The sequence below is a fragment of the Ananas comosus genome, linkage group 16 (assembly GCF_001540865.1).
Source record: "Ananas comosus cultivar F153 linkage group 16, ASM154086v1, whole genome shotgun sequence".
Taxonomy (NCBI): Eukaryota; Viridiplantae; Streptophyta; class Magnoliopsida; order Poales; family Bromeliaceae; genus Ananas; species Ananas comosus.
Genome location: NC_033636.1, coordinates 11,102,332 through 11,115,125, shown reverse-complemented (window position 1 = coordinate 11,115,125; position 12,794 = coordinate 11,102,332). Strand labels below are relative to the sequence as shown.

Genomic DNA, 12,794 nt, shown 5'->3' with positions numbered 1-12,794 from the left:
ATGTACATCTGATTCTGATGCCTGGCCAATAGCGCGCGGTAATCATGCATGCTCCCAATCAAGCCCACTTTTAGATGTAAAATAAAAAAGTAAGTCATAATTGTTGGTGGAATCTTCTTATCTGTTATTCTAGCTTGCTATGTCTGTCCCTCTCCACGCTTTAAAGACGTGATCAGCTGGCTTTTCCGGTGATCGATCACTTCTCTCCAGCGCCCATCGACGCCTAGCTGATCATCGATCAGCTGCATGAGATCATATATAGGCCACAACATTCATTCCTGGGACACGTACATGGACGAGGGGCCGCGTATACAAATGTGATCAGATTGACTACACGTACGTAATTGCATATAACAAAATAGAAATTTAGTTATTTCTAATCTAATCTTTCTTTCTTTCTTTCTTTCTTTTTTCTTTATCTTACTAAAAGGAAGCAAAAAATGCTCCTTGAGTAGCCTTAATAATTTCTGGCCCAGCAGGGCACCGAACAAGCCTATTTGGGCAAGATTTAGAAACGAACTGATTCCAAATGAAATAGAGCATAATTAATTTTGAGGGACCACAAAAAAAATACTTACTTTTGAGCACTAGAGAAAAGTTCTTTTAAGTTATGTACACGATTGATCTATATTGTGCATCATGATGCCGCATGATTTCACTCTGCAAACTCCTATTTACTCTCTTTACGGCAAATTAACCATGTAAACATTTGCATTTCCACAAAAACAGCAACAACAATAGTAATAATCATAATAAAACAAACCAACACAACACCAACAAGAAGGACAACATTAAAACACTTGTTGATAGCACTGAAGAACAAGCTTATTATAATTTTCTTTCACTAGAAACCTTTTTGTAATTTCTCCCCCCACCCCCCAACCCCAGAAAAAACCTTTTTGTAATCGTTATATACGTAGATCCATCATGATGAAGTGCTTAATGTACCGGATCAAGACACCCCAGTTATATGCTATATGGAAAATTAAGGTTGGTTAATACATCGATCATATGGTGAGAAAGAAATCAAGGTGCAGAAAATCTGGAGTTACATTGATATATAGATCCCATATATTCTCCCTTAATATCGGGATGCCTCACATACATAGAAGGGGGGAAAAAGAAAGAAAGAAAGAAAAGTCTGCATTGAAGCTTTCAGTGGTGAGCTCTTTTCTTGGTTTTGGTGCATGTTCAGCCTGTATTTAAAAAAAAAAAAAAAATGCAAACTATAAGAAAACGTGAGATATGTATGTGATTAACAACCTGTTATAACTAAGTAAGAGAGAAGTAATGCATATAAGTCAAAAGAAAATATTGAGGCCAAACACACCGTAGTTCCTAGGGGCGTTGCACCGAAAGCATTCGGTCCTGCTCGCGTAATTGTGCTCATTGCAGCCCAACCTGAAGTGACGTGCATATATACACTAGATCAATATCGTATACATTAATGGATTGGAATCAACAACACAAGTAAAAATTCAGAGTGTATGCACAGTTAATATAGTACGAACAAATTAAAATGAATGTAAATATGAGCTATGAAATAAGCAGTGTTGAATACGTGAATTAAGGCCAAGTATGACTGCATGCAAATTTAATTAGCGTATCACGACCTTAAAAGAATGGCTTAAATCCACGCATGCAGGTAAACATATATATATATATATATATATATATATCGATGTAACAAGTGCGTGTACAGTAGTACAAGGATATATGTATGTATGTATATATGTACCTGGTACATGTCCAGTCGCCAGACTTCCAGCCATGCTGGCCAGGGCAGGCGAATCCCCAGGAATGGGTGACGCCGGAGTCGTTCTTGACAGCTCCGCACTTGAAGCAATTGGAGCGGCAGGCGTAGTTGTGCACTCCGCAAGAGCAGTACCAGTCGCCGGGCTTGACATCCCAAGCGGCACCGCCGGCGCTGGTGTAGTCGGTCCTCTCATGCAGCGGCACGCCCAGCTTGGGCTCCCCGCATCTCTGGCAGGAGTCCCTCTTGCAGAAGTTAACGTATTGGCACGACCTGCAGTTCCAGTCTCCTGGCTTCCAGCTGCTCATTTTCTCTGCCAACCTGACCTGCGCGCCTATTAATTAATTAACGATCGAAGAATTTAACTATATATATATATATATATATATATATATATATATATATATATNTAATTAATTAACGATCGAAGAATTTAACTATATATATATATATATATATATATATATATATATATATATGAATTTCATATTACACATAAACTCTCTCTCTCTCTCTCTCTCTCTCTCTCTCTCTCTAGTATGAAATTAATTAGAAGGTGAACTCACTTGGAGATATATATATAAATAAGAAGTTATGCTAGCTAGCAGAAGAAGGGAGGTGAAGAAGGCAGAATTGGACCGTGCGTTTGCTAATGAGCTAATTATTAGTTTGCGTTTGAGTTGCTGATGGTTTTTGTGGGTATATATAGATACACATGTGTGTGTGCGCGCGCGCGCATATACAAGGTTAGCTAGGTGTGGGGCCCGAAGGATCGATGCATCCATCTATCTTTTCAGTCTGCTGCCCTGTTTATAAGAAAGAGAAGGGAATCAAGGAGATGGGGACAAGAGATAGAGCGAGAGAGCAAGGGGGAGCTGAACAATTAATTAAAGATAGGAATTAATTGAAAATGTAAAAAAAAAAAGAAAAAAAAAAGAAGAAGAAGAAGAAGAAAAGAGAGAGAGGGGGAGGGGGGAGAGAGAGCGAAAGAGGAAGGAGAATAAAATTCTGAATTAAGAGGATCGATGTGAGAGGGGGAGCTGGGCAGGGCAGGGCAGGGCAGGGTAGGGCAGGGCTTTCAATTTCATGTCAATCTCTTTCCGAGGTCCCTTTGTGGGAGGAGGGCATGGGCACACTATGATTAGAAGAATATATATCACATTTTCACGAGTTCCGGCCCCTGAATGATCATCTCCCCTTTATGTGATTCCCATTCCCCTGCACGTCTTCGGCAACAAAAAAAGAACATCCAATTAAGGAGTACTGCAAGGAAGGTTTTATGTGGGGATGGGGGTTCCGATAAAATCACTACTCCATCATACAACAACAGTGCCCGCCAACACCTGCAAGCAATTGCCATATGGTGCGGGCGGATGCTCTAGCTCCGTTAATGATTATGGTGTGGCATTTCTGGGAGGACATCGATCTGATATAACTATATATAAATATAAATAAATAAATAAACATATTTATTAAAGTACTGTCGAAGGAATAAAATCTTTGGGGGAAAAGGAAAGCGGGTGGGTTAACTGGGCTAGCAAATTAGCTCAGCCCAGACGTACGTCAAAACGGCGTGCTGACTGGGCAACTGACCGTTTACCAAGTTCCTCGCCAATGCAAATTGGTGGGTAAGTTAATTACCTAGAAATTCTCTCCTCTTCGGTATTACGAGTACTTTCTTTAATTTCTATTTTATTTTATGATCAGTGCTGATTATCTATGGGGAGGATTTTATGCCAAAAATTTTTGACTGCATATGGTCCACTACATTATTGGTGATCGAATTGAACCATATAAAATTGCGACTCATCTTAAAAAATTTCCATCATTAATATTCTGTTCTCTTACCGACCAAAATGCGTCTGGTCACCAATTAGAAATTAGATACTCAGATAAAATGCCATATATGGCAAATAAGACCTTTTAGCCGGAGGAGTCCTACCGGCATGTATATGAGGTCGAATTTAGAGCTTGTTTGGTTCATCCATTTTGGATATGGAATGGAAATCGGTTTGATCAAATCCGATTAATTTTGTTAGGTTCGCAGGAATCGGTTTGAGATTTCTATTCCGAACTGGAATAGGAATGGCCCATTAGCCTTCAACTTGATTCCAGTCTTCTAGTCCGGATTGAGATTTCATTCCGGAAGCCCACTAAGTTTTCAAGGCCAATGCAACCATCTCACCCTCCTCTCCTATATACGATCTCTTCATCCCTCTCTCATCGAAAAAAAAAAAAAAAATTCTATCATCTCTCAAAATCCTATCCCTAACCCACATCAATAAAAATTTTTAAAAATAAATTTGTTATTTTTTTTGGAAAACTTATTAAAGAATAGTATTATATTTTTCATAAATTTTAAATAATATAAACTTATATTTGAGAGTAAAATTAGTATTACAGTATTCTATAATTTTTTAGTTTATACGAACCAAATAATGAAATGTGAGTAACTCATTCCAATTTCCAATCCGCAAATGAACCAAACGTTTTGGGGGAGTGAGCCAATCCAATTACCATTCCAATTCATTCTCATTTCATTATTCATGCCAATTCCACGCACCCTTGAACCAAACAAACCCTTAATTTTAAGAAGATCAAATTCAGTCATAGGATTGTTATATATATATATATATATATATATAGTTTTGCTAGAATACTATCCGTAGTAAACGGCTCGGTTTACTACCGATTTGTTTTCGATGATAGAGCTTCCAAATTGATGATCGGCACCGTTAAACATGATCTAAACTATTTAAACTATCTTAAAATCAAATTTTACACGTTTTCGATATTGTTCTCTTGTCCATCAAGTGAACAAAAAAATGAATGGCTGGAAATGAATATCCTTCAAAAAGTGTTGATACAATTTTTATATTTGAGATCTAGAGTCTAGATCTTATTTTAAATAGTTTAAAAAATTTTTTAACAAAAATTTAGTTGATTTGAACTCTTCTATGCCGTTAAACGAGCAAACGCACCATATCGGCTATTAAAATTATAGATTTTGTGATCCTTTAATCGTTCAGTTAGTGATGCCAAAAAATCATGAAATTTGATTTCTAGATAATTTAAATGGTCTAGATCATGTTCAACGGTGCCGATCGTCGATTTGGAAGCTCTATTCTCCTATCGATAAAAACAAATACGTAGTAACGAGCAAGTTTACTACGGATAGTAGCCCAAACTCTCTCTCTCTCGTCTCTCTCTCTCTCTCTCTCTCTCTCTCTCTCTCTAATATATATAATATATATATATATATATGATGTTATGTATGTATGTATATATATATATATATGTATGTATGTATGTATATATATATATATATGTATGTATGTATGTATATATATATATATATTATGTATATGTATTATATATAATATATATATATATGTATATATTTATATATATACAAAATTTCAACCTATTCGGATTTCTTTTACACCGTTAAACTAGCAAGTATTCCATACGGCGTTAAAATTCATTTTGTGAGCTTTTGATTGTAAGTAAATAGATTTCGAAAATTATGAAATTTGATTTCTAGATGCTTCAAATGCTCAGATAATATTTAATGGTGTGGATCCGTCGATTCGGAAGCTCTATCATCGAAAACAACTTATGAGTAAAGGGCGATCGTACTCATAATAGTAAAGTAGCCGGACTCTATATATATATATATACACACACACACACACACACACATATATATGAGTGAGGCTACTATGCTTCTGGAAGCATGGAGCCTTCCGTGCTTCCAGGACGTTTTTCATATTGCGACTTTCGAATCGTCGATCGGCTCAGTAAAACTTGATCTAGAGTATTTGAAGTACCTAGAAAATAAATTATGCGATTTTTCGATATTATTTGCCTAGTAAATGAAGGGGCTCAAAATCAACGGCTGAAAATAAAAATCTTACAAAATGTGATAATATGACATTAAAATTTTAGATCAAAAAAATTGATCTTGTTTTATTTAATATAAAGAATTTTCTATCAAAATTTCACATGATTTGAATATTTCTGCACCGTTAAACTTGCAAATGGCTCACTACGGCCATTAAAATTATTGATTTTGAGCCCCTTCGATCACTAGGCAAATAATATTTCTACACCATGTGCTTGATGCTATTGATAATGATGCGGAAAAAAATAATATGCTATACATTTTATTTATTTTTTATAAATAAATTTAACTAAAAATATGAAGCTACTAGAGATCGAATTCAGAACTTCGAATATATATATATTTTTTTTAGAAATAGGTAGCATACTATCCGTTTCGTTTATTTCATTTAAAAATAAACTTAGCTAGAAATGTGAATCAACTATGATTCGAACTTGGGTACTCGGGTATCAACCACCAAGCCCTTTGTCACTTGCACTCGGGACAGTCGGTGAACTTTGAATATTAATCATCAAAGTTCTTAGCCAACTATGATAAGTGCAGTTGGTGAGAAGATCTGTTTGTTGCTTAAATTTTTTGGATGAATGGTACACGCCCTTCAATCACTGGGCTTGAGCCTCACGTCATCTCTCCAGCAACTGGAATATATGTATAAATGGAACGGGGGATTGTTGGATTGTTGGATTGTTCGCATGCGCACATGAAAAAAATGAGAAGAGGTACGTAGTATGTATGTATTAATTTATTCCAACTATTAGCCCTAAATCTATGATCTTTTATTTTTTTTTTTTGTAGAGATGAAAAATGTACGAATCATGTTGATTCCTGGTGACTCAGCTAGTTATAGTTAAATATTCCAAAGAACAAAAACTGAAAAATTAAGGCATACAAATCAGCTACATCGATGATCGCGTAGTTCACCTGAAATAATTGGGCTAGCTATAAATGAAGCACGTTCTTTTTCTGTTGGTACAGATGTGAGATTCGCTAGCCTTGGGTAAACGCAAAATAATGTAAAGTTATTGTATATACAACCAGGTTGACTCAGCCTGTCAACAAAAGCGCAATAATATTTGTGGAAGGAAGGAGCTAATAAAGAGGGCATCTCCGTCATCAACAATGTCTTCATTGATTCCCCAGACTTTAATTTGATCCCCACTACTTGTGGATTGCGACGGAGCTACAGGATACGCCTTCCCCGAGTAGTTCATCTATACATGCATGCATACAGAATGGGTAGCTAGATAGATTATTTATATATATGTTATGGGTAGCTAGATAGATTATATATATATATATATATATATGTAGCTAGATGCCTAGCTCATCGATCATGTGGTTTAATTGATGTGTCGCTTTTCTCTATATGTGTATGTTTGTGTGTGTGTGTTTATGTATATCATGTATGCATGGTTTTTATATATCATCTGATCAGGTGTTGGGGGTAGGGGATTGCTGGATAAGGAGGAACCCCAACCCCACCCCATGCATAAAATTAATTAATTAAGATTACCCATATGATCATCATGAGCACTCCAATCTCGCAGGATTGGATGAACATATTCCCTGCCCCTACACCTTTAGCAACCTTGGACATGAGGGGCCCACTTATTCCTTTTAAGTGGTCAAAGTAGTTATTTCGCTGAAAACTATCTTGCAACGGTCACCAACTGTTCCATAACAACAGCAAAAGTTCTACGGGGATCTCTGAATTAATTAATTACGGGAAAAAAGGGTCAGATTCCTAACACCATCAATCCAACTTTTTTTAAATAATGATAATAATAATAATAATAATAATTGCATATATATCGCTACAAAATAGAAATATTATGTATTTATTCCTCTAAACTTCTGGAATATTTTAATTCTTCTACAAAACTGATAAATATATCCCTCGATTGGTCAAAACTTACCAAATGACTATTTAATTTATCATTTTCGTGATCTGTGATGACAACTGATTGGGATGAGGTAAACAAACTTTGTTGCATTTTCATTAGTAAGTCCGGCCATTAATTCGATCTGCTTTGGTTTCTCTTAGAAAAATTTTCATTGCTAAGTTTATGAGAGGGATGAAGCAACTTAGGGCAAAATACTTTTTTTAAAAAATAAAACTTGATGTCTTTTCAACTCACTGGTTCAAGAGCAAATTTTTAAATTGCAAATATATATATATATATATATATATATATATATAGAGAGAGAGAGAGAGAGAGAGAGAGAGAGAGAGAGAGAGAGAGAGAGAGAACTAGGCTACTATGCTATTAATAGCACCANTATATATATATATAGAGAGAGAGAGAGAGAGAGAGAGAACTAGGCTACTATGCTATTAATAGCACCAAGTCATTGGTGCTACCAAGTTTTTGGCCATTGAATTAAGAAATGTGTAGTTAGGATGATGTGGGCCTCCTAGGGTTGAGTGGGTGGTTGGTTGAATAGTATGATCTAACGGGTGAAAATGATCAAAAGAGTAGATCTAACGGCGGAAAACTTGGTAGCACCAAGTGCTCCGTGCTATTAATAGCATAGTAGCCGGACTCTCTCTCTCTCTCTTTCTCTCTCTTTCTCTCTCTCTCTCTCTCTCTCTCTCTCTCTCTCTCTCTCTCTCTATATATATATATATATAATTGAGCTAGAATACTTTAAAAGCATCAACCCCTTGGTGTTTCTAAGTTTTTAGTCCTTGGATCTACTTCTTAATTACTAATATCCCTTGGATCAAATACTATTCCACCTACCACCACCTATGTCACGCCCCGGGACACTGCGGAGGCCCGCCCGGTGCGTGCCCAGACCAGCTATATGCCTGCACATTCAAGGCGTTTACAACAAAAGTGATGAATAAAGAAAAGATATTAAATATCTAGAGATATCAAAACATGTGTACAGCTAACATCTATCAACAAGTAGAAACAGTAAAACTAACAATTATAATAATCCACAAATGGAGATACATGCATCAAGAGACCCACAAGTAATATCTGAAAACAAAATGGTGGTCTCTATACTGGGTACAAATCACTCCCATCCTCTTCAACTAAAACAAAAGAAGAAAATGATCCACCTAACAAGAAGACTCCCTCGCTCGCTAGCTCGAAGCGACACCCTTGCCGCGGTCTCTAGTCTCTCCCGGGATGGAAGGCTCTGAAAGAAAACATCAAATAGGAGGCGTGAGAACTATAATTTATAGTTCCTAGTGGACAATTACTGATCTTAGCAAAATGCACCACTAGGCCCAAAAGTATAAGTAGATATGAGGAACTACCAATAAACTGCAGATATGAAAGTATGAATTGAAATGCTAAACTACTATGTCATAAATATAACATGTCAACATGGTGTACATCTATTCTATCATGATCAATATGCCCAATATGTAACTGGTATGCTCCAACATGTCATCAAGTATACTATAATGCAAAAACAATACTATCAAGTATACTACATGTCCATATGTCCAATACTATGCCATAAGCTCGTCCAAGGAACTCATCTATTATAATCTATCGAGTAGTGATTGTCATATTATAGTTTAATGTCAATGTCCGATCTCATTCAGGACCTACACGAGTGTAGTTCGGCTTGCGCCGCCTAACTGTCTGTGGTAACCTGTTATCCCACGTTGGAATGAGTCTATCCTACTCGGCCCGGTAGGCTTCTCAATTCCGCACGAGCGAACTGCTGTCGCAAAGGCTAACGCCGGAGTGCCGGCTTGTAGGGAGCGACCCTCACAAATATGTGCGAATGAGCACAAATGGCAAGCAAGTATAGTCATCATCTCAAGGATCCGGTCATCATGCCTCTAACATAAAAATAGTCACTAGCAACCCAAAGTTCTAGTTTAATGTCCCAAGGTAAAGGTTTAGTCATACATCATGTTCAATGCCCCTTTATAACATTACATCTCATTATGTCCCAATCTCGTTCCAACACTAATGCCACTTGATGACATTAAGTTTTATTATGCCTAAGCATATTCTAGGTCCAATACCACTTTATGACAAGATACATTCCAAGTCCATATATATATATCAAGACTAATGTCACTTCATGACATTAGGCTTCCTTCTATGCCACGTATGAGTTCTAAGTTCAAGAGCGTATTGTACTTGTCATTTTCACTATAGAAAATATGATCCCAAGCCACGTATAAGAATACTAACCATATGCATAAGCTCAACATGAACAACTCTCTACTATATAGAGGTCCAAATATGTATTGTACTTAACATGTGCATTTTAAGCATTCTAAAATTCACAAATATTCTATCTAGCATGAATATGCATGAAGCTTCATTTTACGACAAGTGTAACCACCATATGAGAAATTTATCTCATTTTGGTGAGGCCAAACCCACGAAGTCTCCTCAGAATCCCTCATTTGGGTAAAAGAAGTTGTCCTCGAGTCTTCCAGCTCCCTAAAGATAATTCTAAAAGAGTTACACGAACGAAACGAATAACACATAGGTTAAACATTAACCAACCCAAAGAATAGGGCAAAAACTCACCTTAAATGGTGAAAAACTCTCTCAATCTCCAAATGAGAGTAAGAACCCTTCCAATCTAATCTAAATGAAGGTTCCAATTCAAACAATTGAGCTCCAAAAGCCCTAAATCAAAAATCTCCAATTTAAACCATAAATTTCACATTCTAGGGTTACAACAACAAAAATCCATCAAATCATGATCCAAAAGGGGAATCATGGTTACTAACCTCTCTAGATGTTCCAAACCAAGCTTGGATGGTGCTAGAGTTGAAGCTCTTCCTCCAAACAAGCTCCAACCAAAACCTCAAAGCTTCTCTAATGGTAGTAGTCCAACATAGAGCAAGAAGGAGAAGAAAGGAGATATTAAAACCACAAAAATCAAGAGAAAATGAGAGAAAAACCAAAGGAAAGAAATCTCACCTGGTTCTCCACGAAATAGGGCTCAAAGGAGTCCTCAAGGGGCTGTGGTGGGGTTATATAGAGTTGCAACATTTGCAAAAACCCCCTCCAATAACGTGCAATCTGCACTGCATTGTGTACCAGTACACGAAAAAGTGTACCGGTACAAAATCAGCCAGACAGCAACCCGAGCATCGAGTTGGCAAAAAACAGCCTTTTGTACCGGTATAAACCCAATGTTGTACTGGTACAATCCCTTGTTCCGGTACAACTTCAATGTTGTACCGGTACATCACTCTGCAGAATGCAACCCGAGAGCAGCCAACAGTCTTCACTTGAGAGACTTCGGCGCTAAGCTTTAAATCTTGATTCTCGGGATGCGAGTCATAGGTCGAAACACTGTGAACGATCTTCCAGAATATCTGAAAAAACTCAGAACACAGATCAAACACTCGAACCTCACAATTTACAAAGATCCAGTGTGTTACAACCTACCATCATCATCTCAACCCTACATCTCTTCATCCAATGGTTAAAAACTCAAAAGCACCACCCACTTGGTGCTTTTGAGAGTATTCTAGCTCAACATCCTCTCTCTCTCTCTTTCTCTCTCTCTCTCTCTCTCTCTCTCTCTCTCTCTTATATATATATATATATTATATAATAGAGAGAGAGAGAGAAGAGAGAGAGAGAGAGAGAGAGAGAGAGAGGGTTGGTATGCTTTTGGAAGCACGGAGCCCTCCGTGTTTCAAGTTGTTTTCGATGTTCGGACTTTCGAATCGACGATCGGCTCCGTTAGACTTGATCTAGAGTATTTGAAGTATCTAGAAAATAAATTTTGTGATTTCTCGATATCATTGCCTAGTGATCGAAGGGCTCAAATCAATAATTTTAATGGCCGTGGTGAGCCGTTTGCAATGTTAACGGTGTAAAAATATCCAAATCACTAAAATTTTGATAGAAAATTCTTTATACCATATAAAATAGATCAATAATTTGATCTAAAATTTAATGTCATATCAATCATATTTTGTAAGATTTTTATTTTTAGCCGTTGATTTTGAGCCATTTCGATCACTAGGCAAATGATATCGAAAAATCGCAAAATTTATTTTCTAGATACTTCAAATACTCTAGATCAAGTCTAACGTAGCCGATCGTCGATTTGAAGGTCCGAACATCAAAAACAACTTGGAAGCACGGAGCGCTCCGTGCTTCCAGAAGCATAATATATATATATATATATATATATATATATATCAATACAAATACATTAAAGGGCGAATCGAAAACCTTCTCTACAGCTCCTCCGTGATTTCGGAGGTGGGTCCCAAATACCTCTCTCTTTCTCTTTCCCTCTGAGGCGTGGGTCCTCTCTTCACAGGATCCCGCCGATACCCCCAATCCCGCCGTACACCAAATCGCGCGTCTGTTGCCCCAAATCACGCCGGCAAATCCCGGAAATCCCGCGCCATCTGTCGTCGCCTCAAATCGATCCGCCGTCCCGTACGCGTATCCCGGAGATCGCGCCCGCCGCCGTCAGTCTCGCAGGGAAATCTCGCAAATCCCACATATCCCGCCGGCCATACCTTCAAGTCTCGTCGAGCCCCTTAGATCCTGCCGGAAATCCCGCCACTACGAGCCATCATCGTCGCCGTCACATCTCGCGTCTCCCATTCCCGTCGCCGTACATAGATCCCATAGATCCAGCCGCAGATCGCGCCAAGCTCGTCCTGTCGCCGTCAACACCGGCGGGGTATCTTGGGATTCAGTTCCCCTAAGTCCTCTAAATGGCCTCGGGAAGGCAGGCAAAAGGGGGGGCGGAGGCACGCACAATCCATCCACACGCACGCTGAGAGCAAGCCAAACAAAAAAAAAGAAAGAGTAACAAAAAAAAAAGAGAGAGAAAAAGAGAGAGAGAGAGATAGGAGTAACAGGAGAAGAAGAAGGAGAATGAGGAGGAGACTCTGGCAAGAAGCCGCTGCTGCCGGGTCCTTCGACATCGTCGCCAGAGCCGCCAGAGCTGCGGCCGTGCACACTATCGACGCCGTCTTGCCTGCCAACGTCGGCACTCGAGTCAAGGTCGCAACCCATCAACTCCTCTGGTTGCTCAGCTTCAAGAGCAAGAAAGTGCATCAAAGAGAAAGTGGTGAATTTCTTCTTTAGCATGCATACATAAAAATGTACCCGATAATATACCTATGGTAACAAACTATTATATTTTTGAGCTAAAAAAAAATTGGTA

At 38.0% G+C, this 12,794-nt stretch overlaps 1 protein-coding gene across 2 annotated transcripts; it reads right to left on the bottom strand.

The window, feature by feature from the left end:
* On the bottom strand, nucleotides 953–2,680 carry LOC109722353 (zinc finger Ran-binding domain-containing protein 2-like). Of its 2 annotated transcripts, none has more exons than XM_020250388.1 (4): nucleotides 2,320–2,680; nucleotides 1,739–2,074; nucleotides 1,331–1,401; nucleotides 953–1,196 (listed from the first exon to the last, which is right to left on the bottom strand). In XM_020250388.1, the coding sequence occupies exons 2-4, from the start codon at nucleotides 2,059–2,061 to the stop codon at nucleotides 1,192–1,194; spliced, it is 399 nt and encodes a 132-aa protein (XP_020105977.1). In that variant the 5' UTR covers nucleotides 2,062–2,074; nucleotides 2,320–2,680; the 3' UTR covers nucleotides 953–1,191. The 2 variants fall into 2 exon arrangements, with proteins under 2 accessions (XP_020105977.1, XP_020105976.1); XM_020250387.1 differs by having other exon boundaries at nucleotides 1,739–2,079; nucleotides 2,320–2,671.